Source organism: Pogona vitticeps, chromosome 3, assembly GCF_051106095.1.
Source record: "Pogona vitticeps strain Pit_001003342236 chromosome 3, PviZW2.1, whole genome shotgun sequence".
Taxonomy (NCBI): Eukaryota; Metazoa; Chordata; class Lepidosauria; order Squamata; family Agamidae; genus Pogona; species Pogona vitticeps.
This window is the reverse complement of record NC_135785.1, coordinates 251,450,974-251,475,358: the sequence shown is the minus strand read 5'-3', so window position 1 is coordinate 251,475,358 and position 24,385 is coordinate 251,450,974. Positions and strand designations below refer to the sequence as shown.

Genomic DNA, 24,385 nt, shown 5'->3' with positions numbered 1-24,385 from the left:
GGGTAGGTGAGTGGCAGGGTGTAACCTATTCCAGGTCTCGCTGCTACTACTGTGCCCATCTACACATCTCTACCTCTTCAGGTTCCTGGCTAACAACTGGGACAGATTTTGGCCACAAAGTCACTAACTGTGGTCACCTAATATAAATCCACAATAAAGGATTTTTTTAAAAAAGGTGTGTGTGGGGGGGCTATATCTGATTGATATATACTGTATTTTGACCACCATCAATGCATGAAGTCAAATTATACATTCACATTCACACATGCTCTTTTTCTTCTTAAAAAGAAATTCCAAACACTTTTGCACATGTAAAATTTGGCACACTTGTTAGTTTCTGGGGTATGTTAAACAAAAGCAAACAAATATATTATTTGAATTTCTAATCTGAATGTTACCATGTAAACACACACACACACACAACCCCATCATATCTGAGTATGTAAAGCTATGCACCAGATCATGACAACATAAATGCATACTTCGGATCAATCACCTTGGAAACATTCTGCAAGAGTCAAGCTTGCCATTCTATTTTGAAGGAAAACTGCAATTCTAGTCTCAAACTACAGGTCCCAACTTTGAATGCCATATGTAGGTCTGATATAAAATCTTCACTTTATTTCACAAAAGAGAAAAAATGTAGTCATATAAACTGAAAAACTAATTGCCTCTCACTTCAATGATACTTCTGTTGAGATTATACAAAAAGAAATGACTACAAGGCACTAATGCTTCCACAATTAGAACACCAGCATCTCTATTAAAAACAACAACACGCTCCTACTGAAGAAAACATTAAAGCTCTTAACAGTTACATACACAACCAGCTTGCATCTCTACCTATTCCTAAGTATCAAGACAGATATAAAATCTGTAGACTAGTGGGGCCAGGGTATTTAATCCTTTCCCCACCTGCTGCTTCCCCATGCATCCATTCCATTCCAGCTGCTTTTCTCCATGATGTACAAACAATTGTCTGGAATTGAGTGGAGATGAGAAGAATAAGGGAGATCAGTGCAGGGAATCAAGCACCCCTTCCCCAATCCAATGTCTTTTCTCTAGCAAAAAACATTCCTCTCCATGGCAACTCTGCAGATATTTGATGGGAGTTATTTCTTCATTGATCTCTGTTTCTCTTTTTATTCCCCCACCCCACCCCCATATCAGGTCCAACTGAAGCCATAATCCACTCAGGGCTAAAAGTCCTAATGGATCCCTCTAGGACTACTTAGGTATCCCACTAAAATCAGTGCAGTTTTAGACACAGGTGGCTGATAATCCTATGCTACCAAAGGAAGGTACGCCCAGCTTCTGCAAAAGAACTGACATTAGCAAAGAAGGGTCTGCACAATTTCTGCCTTTGAACAAAAAAGCGCCCTGTGCTGCACATGGAAATGGCTAAATGAGTTTGCAAATCCAGTGCTGTGCTTCAAAACTCTGAGCTTTGGCTAGATGGCATTTTCAGTTGTGCTTTAATCTCTTCTACCTTCCCCACAAATCATAGAAACAGAACAATTAACTACTATTCAAGTTCTCCAACAATAATGTACTGATCACTGTACCATCAGTATCATAATGTATTTCTTATAGCATATTTATACTATAAAATACAACCAGTTTAACCAGTTTCTGGGAAGACTGTAACACTAGATAATTCTCCCCACTCTTTCTCCAAAACGTAACTTGCAGATTTCTTTAGGAGACGCCCCAACGGTGCAATTTATGGAAACATTACAAATCTTCAGCAGAAACATCAATTTGAAAGGTTTTCACAAAAAAAGAGCTTAAAATTCCCCGTACAGAAAGGAAGTCTGTATAAAATAGTGAACAATCTTCTCAACAGCTGGGGAGCAGGACAGGGTGCCTTATGATATCACAGCAATTATTAGACAGGGAAGAGAGAGAAGAATTAAGTAAAACTACCAAGGAACTAACTCCTCCATTCTAATCCATGCTTCTTTAAGATAGAAAGACTTTCAAAATCATTCTTATAAAACAAACCATGGTTTGCCTCCCAAATAAAATGTTGTTCTACATTGCCTTCTACTGGTTCTTAGAATAAAACACTTCCAATATGTATAAAACAAAGCTGGGGGGGAAGGGAGAATAAAAATTAAAATAAAACCAAACATCTATACTAATCTAGAAAAAGTTAATAACTTGAGTCATGGGGGGGGGGAAGGATTCATACATTACCCCACTGCAAAAAAGCCTAGAGCAATTACAGATTTTGGAGACTATACTGGGTCATAAGGAGATGGCATTCAAGGCAAACTGGGCTTTAGACTGGATTTCAATGAGATTTTGGGGGTTAACTGTGAGTAACATTTCGTGATGTCATGTAAAAGTCAGTATCACACCCAAGTGGATATGTATTTAAGCTTCTCTTCAGGCACTTTGTTAAATCACTTTGTTGAAGACAACACGATGTAAAGCTGTAAAATACTGACATATTGTGCTCTAAAACAAAAATCAGCGAAGCCAAGCAATACAGAGATGAGACCTCTTGTTGGCAGCCCACCTTTCCTTTTGCAACTCTGTTAGCTACCAATGGACATGATCCAAATGCTACTGCTGCACGTTTGCAGTTGAGTTTCATAGTGCCTGGATTGGGTTTCTCCACTGGAAAGAACCAAAGATGTTCAGGCATGCTTGGGGAATCATGTTTTGCACTTGTTTCACTTATGGGATGCTTTGGCATGATAATAGCTGACTGTTCAAAGCAAGCAAGCCACAGACACTAAAAAGTTCGGAAAAGGAACCCTGTTCCTTCTTGGCCATTTTGAACACGACATTTCAACATTAATTTTTCGGGGAGGGGGGAGCCTGCCTTTCTGCTCAGTATTGCACTTCGTTTGTTCATGTATATCCACACAGGGAAACATGATTCATAGCTCAAGAACACTTTTGAAGTGTTTCTGACAAACAATTCAGGGAAACATGATGGGAATAAAATTTCTATATTTTTAAGCTCAACACCAAAATCACTAGCCTTGAATTGCAAAAAGGGCAAAAGAAAATGTAAGATAGTAGTAGAAGGAGAAAAGGCCATAGCCCAGTGGTAAAGCACATTCTTTCTACATAGAAGGTCCTCGGTTCAATCCCTGCCACCTCCAGTTTGGAAATATATGTATCCCCCCAAAAACCCATTTGCCAGCCAGAAGAGATAGTAAAGGGCTAGACAGAAAAACCATCAGACCCAGTGGAAGGCAGCATCATAGCAATAAAGATATCAGTGATCTATAGCTCAGCAAGAGAGGACATGCTTGACATGCACAAGGTTCTGGGTTCAATAGCTTCCATCTCTCCAGTTAAACTACTTCAGGCAGCTAAGCCAAGGGCAACCTCTGCTTAAGACCTAGCCCTGGGATAAGAGGGCCAGTGTATTGAGACAGTACAAGGCAACTCTTTATTGTTGTAAAATCAAAGTGCTCAAGTCAATTGTTTCTCATTTGATCAGTCTGCACATTCTCCATGATTGCCAGGTCTACAAACCAGTTAAAGAATAAACTTGGATTTAAACTAATAATAATAATCATAAAATCTTTAAAAATTCAAACATTCCAAATGAACTGGTTTGGTGGTTTAAGTACCCTTCAAGCATTATTAGGGGCTGCAAGAGAGAGAGTGATCTCAGACAAAAGAGGAGAATACAATCCCTGAACTGATATGTACAATTGAAATGGATATGGTAAACACCTCTTCATTCAGGAAACCAAGTATATGAATGCTGTATCTCAGTAGCATGCTGCAAAATTGGTAGCAGTTCCTTTCACATTTTTAAAGGCAGACAACAGTTGCATCAAGTTCCACATGACCTTCAGACTACTGCTGAAATACTATATTTCTAGGAATAATGTAAGAATGAGCAAGTTGAGGAGTTCATCTTAAAACACAGCGTATTCTAGATTTATGAAAACTGTGTTAGAATAGGCTAGAAAAAAACTGAAAGGAGAGGAAGGAAGGAAAAGATAAAACCCTTCACTGGACTCTATTCATATGACAGAGCGTAGGGTGGGTGAAAACAGAACCAAAAAAGACACCGTGAAGTGTTCTTTTGAGTGCGAGAAGAAATAGCAAAGAATCAACAATAACAAATCAACTTAGGGTTTGCAACAAATACATCAACTGCAAACAACCTAAGCAGTGTTCCTCAGTGTTATATTTGCTATATTAGTAAAGTTAAGCTTCAAGGAAAAAAAGATATAGATCATTGCACGTTATCAGCTGCCAGAAATGCAGCTTCAGCTTTTGACACTTGAGAATCCAATAACCAGATGCTACACCACAGGCAGCTTCTTTACTGTGCATCTTGTTTGGAAGCTTTATTCACACCTTCACCACCACGCTTCAGGTCAAGTGATGTGTGATGGCACGGAGGGCATAGAGGAGCTCGGCTTGCATGCGGGCCTCCATAAGAAGAAGATTCACGTGAACCTGTTCAAAAGATGTTTTTAATAATGTAAGAAACATGTAGACATTGCAGCTCTGTTGAGCTCCTCATAGTTTCCTAAATTTAGTTTCCTAAATTTTTAATCTTTTTTGAGCTGAGAGTGTGAGCCTTAAAGTGACTCCTTCACAAGTGCGTGTTCACATGCTAAGCGTAGCATGAAGTGGTGATCTGCATGTGTGCAAACATTCACAAAGCTACAACCAGACTAACTACCTATCATCTGAAACCAAATAAAAATTCCCCACAATGATGCAGCTTTTAGAAGGACAAACTATATGTAACAGATCACCTGTCATAAGAACAGAAATCATATTAAATCTCCAAATGATTCTTCATATCTGAGAAATCAGACTTAAAAACAACAGGCTTACATCATGGAAGATCAATTACAAAACTAAGTGAGTTAGTAATTTGCAAATTATAGGAGGTGGGAAAAGCTTCTACTTTGATAAGTGCTCACAAAGAGCACTTAAGGAATTTCCTTTTCTAGTGACAGGTTATTTGTTGCTTACCCTCTGGGCCTCAATGCTGACAGGCAGGCACACTGATGTCTTTCTCTTCGTACCAGTGCAGATAATTATTGTAATACAAGCTTTTACTCTGTTTATGGGTATATTCCATGCCAGTGCCATTTTCCTTGTTTGTGCACACATGGAGAGATTTGTGCTAATATGTCTGGTGAGACACTCACCTTCTCCGAGTGCTTGAACTGACGCCAGTAGCCATCATACATGCGCTTGGTAGTTCTCTCTGGGTAGCAGGTCACTGTCTTAATGTAAACCTTCAGGTTCCGTTCAAGTAACTGATTAACTTCTCCATAATCATAGTCATCATACCTAAGCAAAATCAAGTCATTTGAATCTCTCTCTTTTTTGTGCACATGTGACTTTAAACGGAAATTTTACATTGAACAGGGTTTTAGAAACTGTGGACTGGACTATGTCTGACTTTCAAAATACTGCTATACAGTTGCTCTATGGTCAAAACATAAATTAAGCTTATTTGAAAATAATCTACTTTTATGTAGTTCTCAGGGTCCAAGTCACACAATACAAGACAGAATTTAACCTTGTTCTCCTCTAATGGAGATGAAATGTACCTCTGAGGAAAGAGCTAGTTGGATTATGTATATTTGTCATTTAAATTAATAGGCAATTCCTCCCAAATCACACAGCTCTGGAGGAGCAATTTTCATCGCAGCCACAAGAGGGGAGGAAAATGCTATTCTCCATCTCCTGATAGAGTACTGAAAACGATCAGCATTATAAAATATCATGCAGATCAAATACAAAACCTTTTTGAACATATTGGCTGAAATTCTGTTGCTAAGCATATCAAGTCACCAAATCCCTATTGAATCAGCGGTGATTTGGTGAGTCAGCTCCTCCATAAGGTCCACTGATTCAGTGGGCCTACTTGAGTTGCAACTTACTATACTAAGGAACAAGATTGTAGCTCCTGCACAGTTTGGCCCCAACTGGACCAAAGTGTTGCTGGTCCTTTAAACTTTACTCTATTTTGTTAAACACCAGCTGTTCAGCTGAAATAAAGATGTGTAAATATACCAACACATCTGATTTGTTTTTACTTCTGTTCTTTCCCAGAATTTCTTTAGTCGGATCAATCACACATTTTCTTGCTCAGTGGCATCTTGAAAAATGTGTAAACTTTCAAAATCCAACTGCTATTCAAAACATTTTGCTGAAATTGCAAAGGTCCATTCATTATACATAACATACATTCAGGATGCCTCTAGACTGGAAGTGGCCAAAGCGTGGCACTCTAGAAGTTGCTGGATTGTGACTGCTGTTGCTGTGCTGGGCTAAGACTATGGAAACGTCAACCTAACAACTCCTGGAAGACTGCGCTTTGCCAACCCCTAGTCCAAACATAATAACCAAAATTATCTGCTACATACCTGATTCCAAACATACAGTGGACATAATTAAATAAAGCTCTTCTTAACATGGTTGTATCAACATCTTCATGGGTGGCCATAGTGTTGTATGTGAGGTTATAGACCATTCGGAATTTCTCATCTAGCAGATGGCCAATGTCAGAATAAAGCCTGTTCACAAGGGAGAATCCATGATTTTCCCAGGTGTAATCCTGTACAGGCAAAAAGACCGAAATATATAGACATTTGAGCTGAGAACAGTTATGCAGGCATATAGTGCAATTCTACTGCTATAGCTAAGCAGGTCTTCACTATAAAGTGGGAGCCACGAGACCTGCTCTGAGCTATCAGGATAACAAGCAAGGTGTAACTGGAATGAATAAATATGCTTATTTATACTACCCTAAAAAGACTCTTTTCTCCTCGTCACTCATAGAGCTACCTTAAAAGTGCAAGATCAGCAAACGGAACAATCTTTCCTGGACTCTTCACCATTTTAGAAAGCAAGCTAAAAGAGTGTATGTCTAAATGAGCCTAGGAGAAGCTGTAGCATAGTGCGGTAGCACAAACTCCTTCCCAGAGATGGAGATGCTCGGACACAGAGGCTGGAGCTCATCTTCCTGTGCTTCCAAACCAATTCTCTGAATTGCCACACCCCTTTTGCCATGACACAATTATTTGGTGGTTTCCTATATTTGTACTGCTTTTGTCTCCTTCTGAATGGCTGAAATGCCTGTCCTCAGGTTCAGTTGTTGGCAGTAACAAATGTTAACATGCTGGTATTTTTGATCCTACTATCTGGTCCCTTGGTTCCACCCAATCATGGAATGAGGTCCCCAAGAATTTCTCTGAAATTGATTTTGCTTTTTGGGCTGAAAGAGGTTCTCTACAATTGCTCTGTGAACCGCACATCCATTCAAAGGTCCCATTATATTTGGGCTGTTTCATCCTCCTATAGAAGGCCTTCATCTTATCCCATTTTGTTTAAGATCCCATCCCCCTAACCCAGAGTTTGGAGATATCTTTTTAAGAAGAATGAATATAATGATCACCGAAGCCAGACATGTTTGAACATTGGTAAGGTGATATTGTGGGCAGAGCACATCCTATCACTGCTCAATAATGAGGAAGAGGGGATGGTAAACTTTTCTTTGGTAAAAAATCCTGCTGCCTACTCATAAGAAATCCCATTGAAATTTCTGTTATTCTACATTTCTGTAGAAAAGAAGAAGGCAGAAGACTAGCACAGGTCCCCCTATATACAGTGGTGCCTCGCTTAACGAGGATAATCCGTTCCAGCAAAATCGCTGTAGAGCGAAATCCTCGTTAAGCGAAAATAAAAAAATCCATTGAAATACATTGAAAACCCGTTCAATGCATTCCAATGGGCTGAAAACTCACCGTCCAGCGAAGATCCTCCATATGGGTGGCCATTTTCGGTGCCTGTAATGTGAGGAATCTGTCCAAAAACACAGTGGGGAGCCATTTTATACAGCGGGCGGCCATTCTGAAGCCGCCGATCAGCTGTTTTAAAATCATTGTAATGCGAAGAATCGGTTCCTGAAGCAGGGAACCGATCGTCGCAAAGCAGATTTTGCCTATTAAAACAGTCATCGTATAGCAGTTTCGTCGTTTAATGAAGCAATCGTTAAGCGAGGCACCACTGTACATTTTGAATTTGCTTTTCCAACAGAGACAAATGCACATCCCACATGTAAAATTACCTGGGCTCGGAATGTTGGTAGGTCACCTCGCCTAGCAAAGTCCTTGTATCCAAAACTTGTGTCTTCAACATATCGAGAAATGTCGGCTATGGAAGCTATTTCATCATCAAAGGCTGAGAAAGCAAATTAGGGAAGGCATGAATACCATTTTCAATTTCTCCCCAAAAATTCTCCCTAGTGATCCGTGTAGGCGCCACACTCTAGCCGCCTAGAGTGGTCACAATGACCAGATAGGCGGGGTATTAAATAAATAAATAAATAAATAAATAAATAAATAAATAAATAAATAAATAAATAAATAAATAAATAAATAAATAAATAAGAACAGTTTTCCATTTTCTTTATTCTGACATTGTCTCACTTCTATATATAGGGAGGTAGTTGGCCTGTGTTAATTTAACTTTTTAAAGTTTAGTCGGAGGCAAAGAGGCAGGTGAAGATATGTTATCACCAAGTATGTGTTTAGACACACATACACAGTACTGACCAGGGTAACACAAAGAAGCAGATCAGGAGAGGGTCAAAATAATCAAAGTTCAAAACATGTATATGAGTCACAAATTTAGAACTGGTTTTAAAATGAACAAAAATCAAAATGAAGCAGGAAACCACAAAACATGGGCATAGCGAGCACACAGATTGTGTGAGATAAAATGGGATGTTTGGGCCAGTTCACACGCTGCTTGTTCTACAGAAAATCTATGCATTAGTCTATTGGAAGTACTGGGCTCTTTTGCACATATGTACACAGAAGCTTAAAGCTAGTATGACACTCAAGTACATCACACCTATACAAATATGGTATGTCTACTGCTATAAAAGAGAGAGGGAAATGAGGGGAGAGGAGACGATAAATGAAATGAACTGAAATGGAGAGATCAGCTATGCATTCACGCAGAGAGATCACAATCACTGTAAAGGGTGGTAGAGGAAGTGCTGTGTGCAGGTATGATCTCCACATGATGCAGCACGTACAAGCTACATGCTATGGTCATGCATCACCTAAGCATTAGGTTCAATAGTATTATCACAAAAAAGCACCTTAAGAGAAAACAGGATGCCTTGGATGGAGAAGATTCTGAACCAATCTTCAGTGAACAGCAGAAGAGTTCCTGCAAAGGACAGGGGCTTCTCCTCAGGGGACAATCCCGCATTTAAAGTAGGAAGCCTCCCATGCAGATATCAAAGCTTGAGCAAGACTGGCAGTCATGCTTGATCAGCAGGGAATGAGCTGGGCTACAATCACCATGTCTCCATATCATTAGGGAGGATGGGATGGGCCAAAAAGAAAACTCTGGCAGACTTCGTAAATTAGAGCCACTTGGGCAAGGCTGAAGAGTTCAGTAAGAGGACTGAGAGCTAAAAGCCAAATAATTAAGCACCAAAGATGAAAGAATGCCAAGCTATACTAACATTAAGGCAGGCCAATTGTTCTGTCTTTAAAGCTCCTCCCATCCTCTTGTATCTTTTCTGCCCAAATGATTATATGGCTTTGGCACATTAACCATCCTTCCAGGGAACTGACTGCTATAAAGTCATCTCTGGGTAACCTTGACAGTCAGTCCTGGCTCTCTTCCAGGTACCCTGATTAAGTTGAGTAGGGAATATTCTCTATGCCTAGTATTAGCATCATTAAAAAAAGCCCAGTCCATCCAAGAATCACACAGATGTCTTCATTATTTTCATTCGTGCTCATTAGCCAATCTAAACAATAACTGCATGGGAAGAAACCTGCTTGGCAACCATCCTAATAAGTCCTTGCTACAGTTTAAAAAAATCCAAGCTGTTGAGCCTGGACTTGCCTGTCGGTTTCTGCCTCGTTCTTGCAATCTCTTTTGGACCAATGTAGATGAAGCTTTGTGCCAGCATTTTTTAAAATTATAGGACTGGACTCTTAGACGCCAGTGCTAAGAGGTGAAAGAGTTTCTTCCTGCCTTGGTTGTCTTTAAAACTTAAACTCGCAAACTGTTCCTTTGCAAAGAGTCATTAAAATTGTTTAGTCTGGAACATTGCTTAAAAATCATCTAAATTAATACACAAGGACTATCAAAAGGACATGGACTATTTTCCAACTGTTCAGTTTAGCTTCTTAACTATCTTAGCTACCAGACACCTTGAAGTTTAGTAATATCAGTTTTTTTAAAAAAAAAATCAGTTTTCAAGCATCATATGTGTATCTGGATTAGCTCTAGCACAGATCTGCAGTTGATTCAATGTGTTCATTTATTTTATTTATTTATTTGATTTTTACCCCGCCCCTCTAGACCAGTGGTTCTTAACCTTTTTGAAAGAAACGCCCCCTTGAGCCATTAAGGAAGTTATCATCGCCCCCCCTCCCTGTGGTGATGATATTTTATTTATTTATTTATTTAAGACACTTAAATCCAATGACCCCTGAAAACAAAATTCAATTCCAAGAAAATGAAATGCCCCCCAAAAGTAACATTTAATGATTTAGTTGCAAGCGAATTTTAAGACTCAAAAAGAAATATAAAAAGGGCATAAAAGGCAGGAACTAAAAATTTCAAGATGAAAACTCTGAAACTAAATTAAGATTGGAGGAAAATATATATTCATGCACATTGTAAAAAGGCTGCAGCCATCTTCACAGGTTTGGCTTGCTCCAGCGCCCCCCCACCACCCCCCTTCTGCTCCAGCGCCCCCACGCCACCCATTTTCGTTCTACTGCCCCCCTGAAAAATGAAATCGCCCCCTGGGGGGCATTATCACCCACGTTAAGAACCACTGCTCTAGACCATGTCTAGAAACAGGCAGCTAGGTTTCTCCTGCAATAACTAAAGTCCAACTCCTTAATTTTTTGCATAATCCCTACCCTGGTTTGAACCCTGACACACATGAAGAGATGGCATTCAAATGGTGCAGAACTCTGCAGAAAAAGTGCTCTAAGAATGTCACATTTAAAGCTGATGCAAGGTCAAATTATCCAACTTAGAAAATACCCTGGGGCCACATCTATGACAGCTGTCAACTCATTTGGAACATATGTCAATCCATCAATGTGCCCACAGATACCAAGATTTGAAAAATGAGGTGCTCCCTTTTAGTTGTTCCAAATTCTCTGCTATTAAACTGGCAACAAAAAATAGCATGCATTCATGCCCTCAAACCTGTATAATTCTACTCTTGAGTAGACTGCTCTGAATGAATAGGATCGCTCTTCAGCACATGGAACTACTGTATTGTTTTATTTCCTGCCTCCTGTCACTTAATTCAACATTTGCTCTTTATCTGGGAACTGAATGCAATGACAGGAGTGGAAACAAAACATGGAGGGAGCAGTACCTTCAGTGACAACTAGGAGGCTCTCTGTCTTCTCGTTTTCAAAACGAGTATCCATTTCCTCTTGGGAGGCCTCCTCTTCATCCTTCTCCTCCTGCAGCCTCTTCATTCTATCCATCAGGGCCTCCAGCTCACTCAAAGAATCTGGTATCTGTAAGAGATCACAAGTCAGGAGAGGTGACGCAAGCTAGAATAGCAAAAAAGCTTCTAAAGGCTGCAACATTTTGTGCTCTTGCCCATCCTCTTCAGGATCATCTTCTTTGCCACCTACCAAGTTTTTATGCAGGTTCTGTTACCCATCTAAGGACACAGTTACACTGGATTAGAATCAGCTCCAAGCTATTTTAAACTGATTTTCTGTCATGTTGTTTTTGTAGCCCTGTGCGCATTCACTTTGGAAATTATTATTCCACTATGAAGTAGGGGCTTAAAACTGCTTCAGGAAACTACATTTGAGATTTCAAACAGTTTCATTAACCAGCATGTTGACAGATCATGAGGTTTCCACTGTTGCTGACCCCGGCACATCACCAATGATTGCAACCTTTCTCTTTCCCTTTTGTTTTCAATGTTGTGCAGTATTTCTTTTGGTTTTTAGGCATCTTTCAGAATGCAAGCATTTCTTTCTCTCTCTTTTTTAAAAATAAAATTTAAGTGACACAGCAACAGAAGTTACTTTACTTGAGAAACCTACAGCTGCCCACAAAGGAAGCATTTAATACGACAGGGGTGTTCACACTGCCTGGAGTGATTCCTAAAGACTTGATTTCACAAGCATGTTAAAGAAGCAAGGCCGCTTAAATAAAAAAACAACTTGCTTTGTGGCGAAAACAACAGTGGGCTTTGCAATGTGTCATTTAGCCAGGATTTTAAAAAGTGAATTTTAAGTACACAAAACCTGATTCTTATTGTCAGTGTAACTGCAAACTTCATTATGCACAACATTGAAATTTTTACTGTTTTGTACAACTTATCTGGTTTTGCAGTTATGGCGAACTGCAAAACCACAAATTTAAATGTCCATCTGTTCAACTGCTTACCAGTTTCACACGTGGCATAAATATAGAAGGATACAGAAGGAGGAACATGTAGTTTCAGGGTGAGGTGGGAGGTGATTTGTCCCATGTGAAATTTCCAGAGAAGACATAATAGTAGTGTATTTCATACCAGTGCTCCCAGACCCACAAGTGCATTTTCTCTGAGGCCAAGTGCTGTCGATTTCAATGTAGCAAACTTTCAAGCAAGCATACTTAGGACTGCAACCCTATTTTAATTCTCAGTTTACAATTCAGTTTTAATTTATAGGTAAGAAGTAACCACAAGAAACCAGCATCAGGGGATTGCGTTAACGTGTCAGAGGTGAACTGTTTCCTTCCCAACTAGTTCTGTTTCAGTCTCTTTCAGTCAGTTTTCCAATCCATCTGCTTGCCTCTGCACTCTGGCACGGCTTCCCCTCCCAGAACAGATCCTGTCTTGCAACCAGCTTGCTTTTTTATTAACCTCCTCTTGGATTTATTCCAGTACTCCAACCAACTCTGATCTTAACTCTGCTGGGATTCACGCTCCATCTCTTAGTTTCCCAGCACTGACAAACAGTGGAGAAGATTGATGTGTGAACCTCAAGAAAGGGTCATATGTGAACCCCTTCCTACTCTCGCCAACATAAAGTTAATAGGATGAGCAAAATGGAAACAAAAAACTGGTAATACTAACCCCGAAGTTGTTGCTTGTAAGGGACGCATTTTCGATGTTGTTATCGTTGGCAAGATCGCAGACACAGAAGTTGTTAACTGATATGAGCCTGTAGCCATTTGAGGTATCGTGATCTCTCTCTGGATTGATGCCACTGCCAAAGACAAAACTTGCCAAGGCGTGGTAGTGCGCCAAAAGGACCACAGCATGCACCAGTTCAGGAAGAGACCAATTATTTTCTCCTGTCTTGACAAGTTTCTGAAACAAAAACAAGAAAAAGAAAACCACACGTGTACTCTGTGAAATGCAGACAAATAAAGGACACAGAAGATTCCAGAACAAAGACGAGAGCTACACCATTTCTTTAGAACCTCCGTTTTGACAGGGCATGCTGGGAAACAGAAATGTGAAAGAATTAACAAGACCAATCAGGTCAGGCAAGCATTGTTTAGGTACTAGCAGCTTTCTGACTCCTGCTATAGAGCCAAATTTAAAAAGGGACTTAGAATAATGTAGCACTTAGCAAATTTTTAATTTTTTTTTTTTAAGGTCAGTGGTGGGCAACTCTCAAAGGTTTGGAGGCTTAACTTCTGGAGCTTGATCACTTCCTAAGAACCTTCCTCCACATATAATATTTTCTCTACCAAACAAGACCCCACCCCATATATTCTGGGGGATAAGCATGAACAACAACTTCATTTTTGCCCTTTGCTGGTTATTATTTCCCCAAATTGGAAGTGACTGAAAGTCATTTTTGCTTTTGAACACCCTCCCCCCACCACAATTAAAAGGTGCCAGGGGACCCAACACTTAGTGAAATTTCCCCAACCTAAGGAAACATAAGGGGCATTTTTGATATTTTTTTTCTAAAAAAATGTTTTGGCATAGAAGTGTGGTGCTCGGAGCTGCATGGGGACTACAGGAAACACTTGGTCCACCCGGACTTGGAAAGATATACATTTCATCAACCACTGCTGATTTTAATGAATACCTGAATGTGTTCTTTTGAAACTAGCCAGGGTCGATGTGCAAGAAGCTTGTTGATTTCATTTAGATTTTTCAGCCTTTGTGGAATGTATTCCAAGCCATTCAGCCACTCTGGTATCCCTCCAGTCTTCAGGAACTCATCCACATGCATGTTTATTAGGTAGGAACACTGGTGTCTGGCAGCAGCCTAGAGTTGGAAAAACAGATGCAGATGAGTTGCAGGTGGCTAGTCTGAAGCTGTCTGTTCTTCTTGCTAAGGGGAAGCTGAAGGTTAGCATGCAACATAAGCATCAGAGAGAAAAATATACCATCAGCATGGTGGAAAACCAAGCAATAAAAAGCAAAAACAAAAATTCTGCTAGATATTTCTATTAATTCCTTTGATGGAAAGGCAGATGTGAGACTGATATTTTAAAAAGCATATGCAACATATACGAATAGTCAACTTTTAAATGGTTATGGCCATATGTTTTCTGAACATTTATAAGCATTCTGCACAAACAGTCAATATTAGCACAGAGATGAAGTCACAGCATTCTGAGCTCAGAAATTGCTAGTTCAAATCTTGTCTCTGTTCTAAATGCACAACGGTGTAAGGTAAACCACTATCATTCAACCATTCTGCAGTTATGATAGTGACAATACTGACTTATTTTATAGGACTACTGGGCACATTGAGAGTGCCAGTGGCACACTAATAATGGAACATAAGAATAATTGTATTGGATACGACCAAAGGTCAGAATAGCCAACCAGATAATTGTGGGGTGTCTATAAGACGTGCAGTAGTGCACACAGCAGCTTCTGGAATCTTTATATAGATGCATAATTCCTCTGATATTGGAGTATTGTACAGGTAGCATAAATAGCCACTGATAGCCCTGTCTTCCATGAACTTGTACAATTCCTATATTTAAAGCTATCCACAAGGCTAACTATAATTAAATCTATCACTGTATTTTGCAAAGAAAAGAAAGATTCCCAATCCTTTGAGGCTCATTTAAAACTTTCAAAAAACTGTTGAAAGCATCATCACAAAATGGCCACCACAGGGGTTGCCCACTCACAAAATGGCTTCCATAGTAAGCATCACAAGTCAAAAACAGAATAAAACGAGTAGGACTGAAAAATGCAAGACAGAAATGAAATCATCTGTTAAAATTTTGTTGCTTAGTGTAAGCCAAATTGTATGTTTTAGTCCATTCTCCCAGGTAAACAAAGTGTCACCGCTGTGATTCTCCAAAGTGTGCACACTAGCTGGCTTGGTGTATATGCATGTGCCATAAAAAATCACAGCAGAGATGCTTTGTTTACTGGTGAACAATGGATCGAAAGTTATGATTTAGCCTATGCTAAGCAACATGATTTTGGCCATTGGATCTGGTGTTCTGCTCCAACACAGCATTCTTTACACAGAAAGCAAACTCATTCACTCTCTTTCCCTCCCTCTCTTTGCTAGCCCTTGTTAATAATAATTACAAACTGTCAAGTCAACTCTGACTTCTGGTACTTGTTAAATCCTACATTAATGCTTGGTACCACACCCATACACCTTACTTTTCCTTGGAACTTGGAAGACCCTATTCACCCTGCAGCCCCTATCCCCAGTATTATTGTTCTTATTTTTAAAGTGAAAATGTTCCTTTATACCATGTAATGACATTTCTGTTAATTAAAAAAGGGTGGGGCTGGTGGAAAACATGGCAAAATGGCCCCTACGGCTCCATTTTTTAATGGGAACTGTGGGACTGTGAGCTACATTTTGACCTCTGGGAGCTGCAAGCAGCCTCGGACCAAACTTCGCTCACCTGGTCTAAAACTAATACTGCAGGCTACTGGTAGGCAAAGTGTCATCTTGATCACATGCAACCACCAACACTATTTTTGTGGCCTCATCAGACTTCTCTACCTCCCCACAAATAAAGGTTTTCCCAGGGCGGGGGAATAAGTGAACTGTCTTCCTGGAAGCCTCTTGTAGGGATGACTCACCTTTTAAATAGGCTGTAGTGTGCATCTCTCCCCCTCAACTCCTCAATGTCAACTCCTAAAATATCCATCTGGCACTTCTGGTTTCAATCAGAAGCGATGCAAATGAAGCTTGGTTTAATTTACAACAACACTATAATGAAAACAAGTACAATTGTGTTTGGGAATAAAATGATCAAGGGTAGGGTTCTCCAGCACTCACCATGATTGCTATATAATGCCGGTAGGGCAAAGGAAGAGGTCCATCCATACGCAACATATAAAACTGGCTGCGGAGGAAGGACTCCAGGTACTGGGTATGTAAACTCATGACCTGGGTGATGTTATCTAGGCGACCAGATGTAGAATATTCTTCCACAAGCAAGTGCATTCGTTCATTCAAACTGTTGGCTTGCATAACCTTCAGAAAACAAAAGGAAGCAAACTAAAGAGGCTATTTAGTTATTTGGCATTACATTGTATTAATCAGCTTTCCATGAGATAATCAAGGAGATATGGCCAATTTTTTAAAAAGTTTAAAATGTTTTCAGAAAAATATATCAATTATTCGCTTTGAATTCACGTTGAAGACTATTTTTAAATGCATAAAAGAATACATCAGTTTATCTATAACTCAGAAATAAGATGGCCTGAGAGTCCTCTGCAGAAAGATCATCTAAAAACAGATGAGCCACTATGAAGAAGGCCGTGCTTTCTTCCTTCCGTTCTCATATTATTGACAAGTATGGAACACATGCTTCTGCTGTTGCCAAACAACTCCTGTGGTACAGGTATGGGCTTTTCTCAATTCTCAAATCATTGCTCAACAGCACCTGTGTAGCATTTTTAGACTCCACTGTCTCCATTTCTTCTTATAAAGCCCAGAATGTTCTGTGCTATATCTTGACTGAGCCAAATTTAGTTGGGACAATCTACTTCTTATGATACTTTGTTATCCACACAGCACAATCAAAAATCTTCCAAACAAATACAAAAATGTAGAAATAATTCAGCTGACAGTTTTAAAAAGAACATACTTCCTTTTCTGGTATAAAGGCACTTGGTCCTCTTGTTAAAGGCAGAGAAACTCTGATTTTCTTTTCCTGCAAGAGGAAGAGATAGAAGAATTATCATGTGTCTACATCAAGAATAACTAAGATTTGAGAATGCCAAAATACTGACTGAAGTCGTTCTTCAAAGTATTTGTCAAACCCAAGACCATTTCCCCCAAAACTCATTCCATGATTCATCTACGGAAAGAGTAGATTACTGGCAACCTATGCAATATCCCCTCCAAGCAATCATTTTTCTTCATTATAACAAATGTCTTTTTTCTATTCTGACCATGGCCCCCAAACCTACAACAGGGTGCCAACATTTGTAATCTTGTTCCCATACCAAAGGAATTGAATACTAGCCAAAGTGGATGGCATTTCAAGACAGCAGAGATCAAAGATACCCACAGAAGGCAGGACAGCTAGTTTCTGAATTCACAAAATGATGGAAATGGGTTCTGCTCTCCGAACAAGTTGCTCACCCCATATTTAAAGCAAGCTTTGTCAACGCAATGATACCCAACAAGAAGGCACTTTATTTATACATCTCCATTTTTAAAAAAGTAAAACCCTGCTCCAAGGCTATTTACACCTGAAATTCTGTAACTCAGAAGTATTAGGAAAAAAAACCATATGCCTAATAGCTGGAACCCCATATTATGTGTGAGTAAGACCTTAAAGGCCACTTTTTATATGCAAACCAGCTTTGGAAGGGGGCTATTTATAGCACAATTCCCTAAAGTTCCATATATGTGTTCTTTCCTGCCTATTTCCAGAGTTTGGGCTGGCAACTACCGGAACCACCCCAAAATGCTCATCAGCATGGTCACTGGCTGTGCTACCTGTGAGTTGTCATTCCAAAAAAGCAGTATTTCCAAGCTCTAACTTTTTAAATATATATTTAAAAGTCTTGCTGGAGGAAGTGGCAGTAAGAGGAACTCTGGGCAAGAGTGACCATGTTCCACTAGAATTCTTGATTGCAAAGGAAGTCAAAGCAGAGTGTAGCACAGGGGTGGGCAATTTATTTCTATGGGGGGGCACATGAAAAATCTGAACTGTGTTCAGGGGCCGAACCAACTTTACTTAAACATAAAATGAAACAGTGATGTTATGATTGTTTTTATTTTAAACTTGTTAATCTTCACAAATACTAAAGAGGTTTTTTGCGGCAAGTTAGAGATAAGCAACTGATCAACTTTAGACAAAAAGCTAATTGTTTTGATGTTCAAAACTGTCCACGGGCTGGACAGGAGTGGCTCGTGGGCTGTATGTGGTCTTCGGGCCGCACTTTGTCCAGGTCTGGTGTAGCACATATATATGCTGGATTTCAAAAAAGTCAATTTTAACAAACTCAGGACAATGATAAGTAAGGTCCCATGGCAGGAGATCCTGACAAGAAAAGGAGTCCAAGAAGGGTGGGATTTTCTAAAACAGGAAATTCTAAATACACTACTACAAACAATTCCAAAAAGAAAAAAGGTGGGAGACAGCAAAAAAGGCTGGTGTGGCTTCACAAAAAACTCATGGAGGACTGGAAAACAAAAAAAGGACACATACAGGAAGATGAAAGGAGTTCAGGCCACAAGGAAGAGTATAGAAAAGTAGCAAGGAATTGCATTAGGAAGGCAAAAGCTGAGAATGAGTTGAGGTTAGCTAGAGACACACACTAAAAGCAGCAAAAAAGCAATCTTCATGTACGTGTGTAGCAAAAGACAAAGAAAAGAAACAGTGGCTCACCTATTCAATGGAGATGGAAAAATTATAACAGATAAAAAAGAAAGCAGAAGGGCTCAATTCCTATTTTAGCTCATCTTTTCCTAAAGGACAAGATTATGAACCTCCAGATAAATATGAAGAGCAAGTGGAGAAGGCAGGACTGCAGCTGGAGATTGATAAACAAATACAGTAGTCAAGAAAAAACTTGCTACCTTGAATAAGTTCAAATCTCCAGGGCCGGATGAACTGCATCCAAAAGTACTGAATGAACTGGCTGAAGAGCTCTCAGAACCACTCTTCATTATTTCCTTGAAATCATGGGAAATGAGTGAGATGTGAGACGACTAGAGGAGGGCTAATGTTGTCCCTAGCTGCAAAAAAGGAGGAACCCGGGAACTACAGACCAGTCAGCCTGACATCAATTCTTGAACAGATTATTAAGCAGTCACTGTGCAATCACTTTGAAAACAATGCAGTATTAGCAAGAAGCCAAGACAGATTTGTCAAGAACAAATCCTGCCAGACTAATCTGATCTCATTTTTTGATCGATTAACCTCCTTGAAAGACAGAGGGAGTGCTGTAGACATCGTAGCTCTGGACTTCAGCAAAGCTTTTGACAAAGTGCCCTGTGATATTCTGATCAGTAAACTAACCAGGTGTGGGCTGGATAGAACAATTGTCAGTTGGATACAAAGCTACAGAATTGTGCTCAGAGGGTGATGATTAAAGGCCCCTTCTCAAACTGGTGGGAGTACACCAGGGCTCAGGGCTCTTCAACATTTTTATTAACAACCTGGATCAGAGGGTGTGGGAATGCTAATCAAATCTGTGGATGACACAAAATTGCATGGAATAGCTAATATGCTGGAAGACAGAAACAAAACTGAAAATTATCTGGATAGCCTTGAGCACTGGGCTGGAAACAACAGAATGAAATTCAACAGGGATAAGTGCAAAGTACTGCACCTAGGGGAAAAACAAACACACAGTTACAAGATAGGGGATACCTGGCTCAGCAATACTATGAGTGAGCAGGATCTTCAAATTGTTGTAGATAACAAGCTGAATATGAGCCAACTGAGATGGGGATATTTATATTTGTTTCCCCATCCGAACTGCACCTAATGCAGGTTTGACCTCCGGAACCAGCCCATCCACTCACACATCCTGGTGCAACCAGCATCCTGCTCTTCCTGCCAATTGCAACAGTAGTTCCTCCATCTCTCTTACTCAGCTGGCCACTACAGACAGGGGGCAAGAAGACAAATCTCCCTGCAGAACTGCTGAGTGGCCTGCTGAGCAGGGAGATGGAGGAGCTACTGCTGTAATTGGCGGGAAGAGTGGGATGCTGGAAGTGCTCGGACATGTGAGTGGACGGGCTGGTTATGGGGGGGTGGACCCACATTGGGTACAGCTGAGACGGGGATATTCGTATTCATTTAGTTCTGGACACCCCACTTCAAGAAGGATGCTGACAAATTGGAACAAATTCAGAGAAGGGCAACAAGGATGATCAGAGAGTTGGAAACTATGTCCTGTGAGGAAAGACTGAAAGAACTGGGCACGTTTAGCCTTCAGAAAAGAAGACTGAGGGGAGATATGATAGCACTTTTCAGACACTTGAAAGGCTTGTCATTCAGAGGAGAGGCAGGATCTGTTCTCAATCATTCTAGAGTGCAGGACATGCCACAATGGGCTCAAGTTACAGGAAGCCAGATTTTGGTTGAATATCAGGAAAAATGTCTCTACTGTTAAGAGCAGAACGGCAATGGAATCAATTATCTCGTGAGGTGACGAATGCTCCAACACTGGAGACATTCAAGAGTAATTTGGACAACTACCTGGCAGATATTCTTTGATTCTTATTTCTACATTGAATAAGGGACTGGACTTGACGGCCTTATAGGCCCTTTCCAACTTCATTATTCTATTACTGTACAGTGGACCCTTGACTTACAGATGGCTTGACTTACAGACTTTTTGAGTTACAGATTTCTCTGGTCGCAAAATTTAGGTTTGACTTGCAGACTGAGATTTGACTTACAGACCAGAAAAAAACCAAAATGGAACAAAAACGGCCTGTTACGGGATTAATCAGTTTTCAATGCACTGTAGGTCAATGGAGACTTGACTTACAGACTTTTTGACTTGAGAACCGCCTTCCAATACGGATTAAGTTCTCAAGTCAAGACCCCACTGTATTGTGTTTTATAACAATTGTTTTCACTGTTCTAACTCTACCCTCAGGAGTCTGCTCTTTTGCTCTCAAACAAGTCTGCTTATTTTCCCTTGCTTTCATGACTCAGCCCCACTTCCACACCTTCTCTATCATTTGTCTTTTTCACTCTTTTCCCCTCACCTTTGGTTTTTTCTTGAAAGTTCGCTTTTCCATAGTTTTTGACTCATTTCCACCTCATTTACAACACAGCCCCAAAATATGTGGTTCTATATTCATCCCTTATTGCTCTGAACTTTTTACTTCTCAGGCTACCATCCCACGTCTCAGTCCAATCCATGAACCTCATGGTTAAAGTGCAATACTGCAGCCAAAACTCTGTTCCTGACCTGGGTTTAATCCCATGTAGCTGGCTCAAGGTTCACTCAGCCTTTCATCCTTCCGAAGTCGATAAACTGAGTACCCAGCTCATGGGGAGAAGGCAATTTTAAACTGCCCAAAGAGTGCTTTAAATGCTATGGGGCAGTATATAAGCAGCACACTTTGCCCTTTCCCCCCTACTCATGTTACTCTGTAAAGTGCTGTGCATGAAAATAACACTAAATGGACAGCACCACATTTTGGAAAGCCATTGCAGATTTGTTGCTGCTGTTTTGTTTTTAAATAGATCACTCTTCTTGTTTGATAGGAGTCATAGTTCCAAGTCCAGTCCTTATCATATTCAGTTCAACGGATAGCTGGCAGGCGAGACTAGGACAGACCTTTGCTTTGAGGACTTTTGTAGAATGGAATAGGTAATACTGATGTAGACAGACCAGTCTGATTCATTATGGAGCAGCTTCAGATATTTATCTGTCTGCTATCTCCTGGTAAAAGGCCACTGAAAATAAAAGACCCAGATTTAAAAATGCAGACACCAAGCTTTGGCAGTTCTTCTTTCACTGTTGTCTTAGCTCTAGTTATTTAAGGCCCGGGGCCTTTCATGGCCACAATCTGCTGTCATGTAGTTTCTGGAACACCTGTTGCTGAAACCACCTGCTGCTTACCCAAAGGCAACCCACTTTTCAGCCTGGATAATCAGGCAAAGTAGGTAGTCACAAGGCAGCTTGTCTTATACTTATGAAATATTTTGGTGTGAATATATGGCTAGGAGAGCCAGAATACTGTCCCACATCTGAACTCTTTACAGCCTTCCAAATGTGTCTACAAACTTTTATTCCACAATATGTAGCCTATTTCCCCTCACTTAACCATGTCAGTCGGTGGGAGCAAAAAGAGAAACTGGATGAAATCCATTAGTCAGTCACAACTAGAATAGGCCCACTGTATCAGTGGGGATTTTATGTGTTAATATCTATGTAAATTCAATTTATTCAATGGGTCTACTCTAGTTGTGACTTATACTGGATTTCAGGCACTGAATTATTTTCAGAAAGCTTCACTACATGAAATATTTCTCACCATCAACAACTAGCTAGTTGTAAGACTGGTCAAAGAGGCTACTTTTGCTAAATCTTTTATCCTAGGTGGTCACAAGAATTTGTGTAAGAGCCCCAAAGTGGCTGAATAATGTTTCTCCTCTTGAAGGTCATCTGGGAAAACAGAAGTTATAACGTGTTTCTTAAAAAACATGAAGCATCACCAAGTTGAAAAGATGTGTCTTATCAGGTTTGTTGAATGGAAAAAGGAGAAACCTAACGGACTAATGCAAATTGCTTCCAACTGGTAAAGATCCTGGACAAAATGTAAAAATGCAGAGAAAAGTAAAGTCAAAGAGATGGAAAAAAACTTGTAAGTTAGAGGTTGGTTGCCCATTATTTTAACTTTTCCCTGCTATTGGGGATGAACTGGTGCATTGAAATCTCTTTGTCAGCTAATTTCTGCATCAAATACTGTACTAAATTAGTTTTAGTTTTCAAGACAGACCACCAAACAGGCTATACTTGTTGTATTCCTAAAAACTCTATGAACAGTAATACACCATCATTCCTTTTTCACTCCCAGTACACCACTATTCATTCCACTGAGCTGTGAACTCTGGCAATCTTCTCAGCTCTTCATCTGCAGCACTTTCAAAAGCAAGAGAAATCCGCAGAGTATCTCTTGCCCACAGAGGCACCACCATGAGTCTAGTGCCAATCCATCTGCTATGTCAAATTGACCAATCACAAACAGGCATAATCGTTGTCGTTTAGTCATGTCCGACTCTTCGTGACCCCATGGACCAGAGCACGCCAGGCCCTCCTATCTTCCACTGCCTCCCACAGGCATAATACCAGTGCTTTTTGTAAGAGAGCCCTGGCCCCACATTCCAACAGTAAACCCAAGAAAGCAGGATTGGAGCAAGTTAATTTCCCAATTACTCTCCCACTACATTTTCAATCCACAGTCTAAAAACAACCTGCAACCTCAACTTGTAAAACAACAAACAACAACCCAGAGTCCCAATGACTATGTGCCCAGCCCACCCCAATTTGGAATTTCTTATAACTCTTATTATCACTATTTCTACCTATCAGGACCAGTACAAGAAACAAGAGATGAAGAATATATTTATTCATGTATTTTATGGTGTAAGCCGCCTAGAGTGGTCATAATTGACCAGATAGGCGGGATATAAATAGAATAAAATAAATAAATAAATAAATAAATAAATAAATAAATAAATAAATAAATAAAAAAAAAATGTTTTCTTCTTTCTTGCCAAAATGAATGCAAACATGACAAAGGAAATGCAAGCTCCAAGCTGAAATCAGCATTCCTTTTAAACCAGCTATATTAGAAGTGCCAGCATCTGAAATCTGTTCATCTCTCAGCTGTGACCATGTCAGAAAAGAGATTTTTCCCTTTTTAGTAAAAGTGGTCACTGTTACCACGTAAGTACAAGGCTACACACTGTTACATACAAACTTATATTTTGGGGCATTTGTACAATACAACAAAATGTTTTCCTGTGTCACTCACAAACAAATTAATAAAATACAATACTAAAAATTAGTATCAAACACAGATTCTGTGATCAGAAAGTGTTTTAAAATATTTTTTCACTAGAATCTGGATCTAATAGAAGGCAAGCATAAAAATTTCAAAATTAGGAGGTTGGTTTATTAAAGCATCATAACCAGACCAAGATAATAGACTATTGTAGAGCCACAAAGGACTCCCAAGGGTCAATTAGTCAAATTGAAAAATCCACAATTAGAGCATCTCTAGCTGATGGCCATCCAACCTCTGTTTAAAAACCTCCAATGAAAGAGAACTGGATGTGTCTTCCACTATTGGGAAAGGGATAGTTAAGGTAACTGGCATTATTTACTTTGACATATTTTTAAATGCTAGCCAGCCATATATTTCTAAGAGATTAGTAACAGAGAGTAACAATAATAGCAGCCCACCATAGCCTCACTGATGCCGAA

At 39.8% G+C, this 24,385-nt stretch overlaps 1 protein-coding gene across 1 annotated transcript in view; it reads right to left on the bottom strand.

The window, feature by feature from the left end:
* Nucleotides 1–338: 338 nt before the first annotated feature.
* The window catches only part of SESN3 (sestrin 3), a 70,756-nt gene continuing 46,709 nt past the window's right edge, over nt 339–24,385 (bottom strand). The window contains exons 2-10 of the mRNA XM_020809355.3: nt 17,059–17,124; nt 16,245–16,442; nt 14,061–14,243; nt 13,091–13,327; nt 11,381–11,528; nt 8,078–8,190; nt 6,375–6,565; nt 5,148–5,292; nt 339–4,440 (exon numbers count right to left, since the gene is read on the bottom strand). Of these exons, the coding sequence (XP_020665014.3) occupies nt 4,354–4,440; nt 5,148–5,292; nt 6,375–6,565; nt 8,078–8,190; nt 11,381–11,528; nt 13,091–13,327; nt 14,061–14,243; nt 16,245–16,442; nt 17,059–17,124 (1,368 nt within the window). The 3' untranslated portion in view covers nt 339–4,353. The remainder of the gene's footprint in view (nt 4,441–5,147; nt 5,293–6,374; nt 6,566–8,077; nt 8,191–11,380; nt 11,529–13,090; nt 13,328–14,060; nt 14,244–16,244; nt 16,443–17,058; nt 17,125–24,385) is intronic.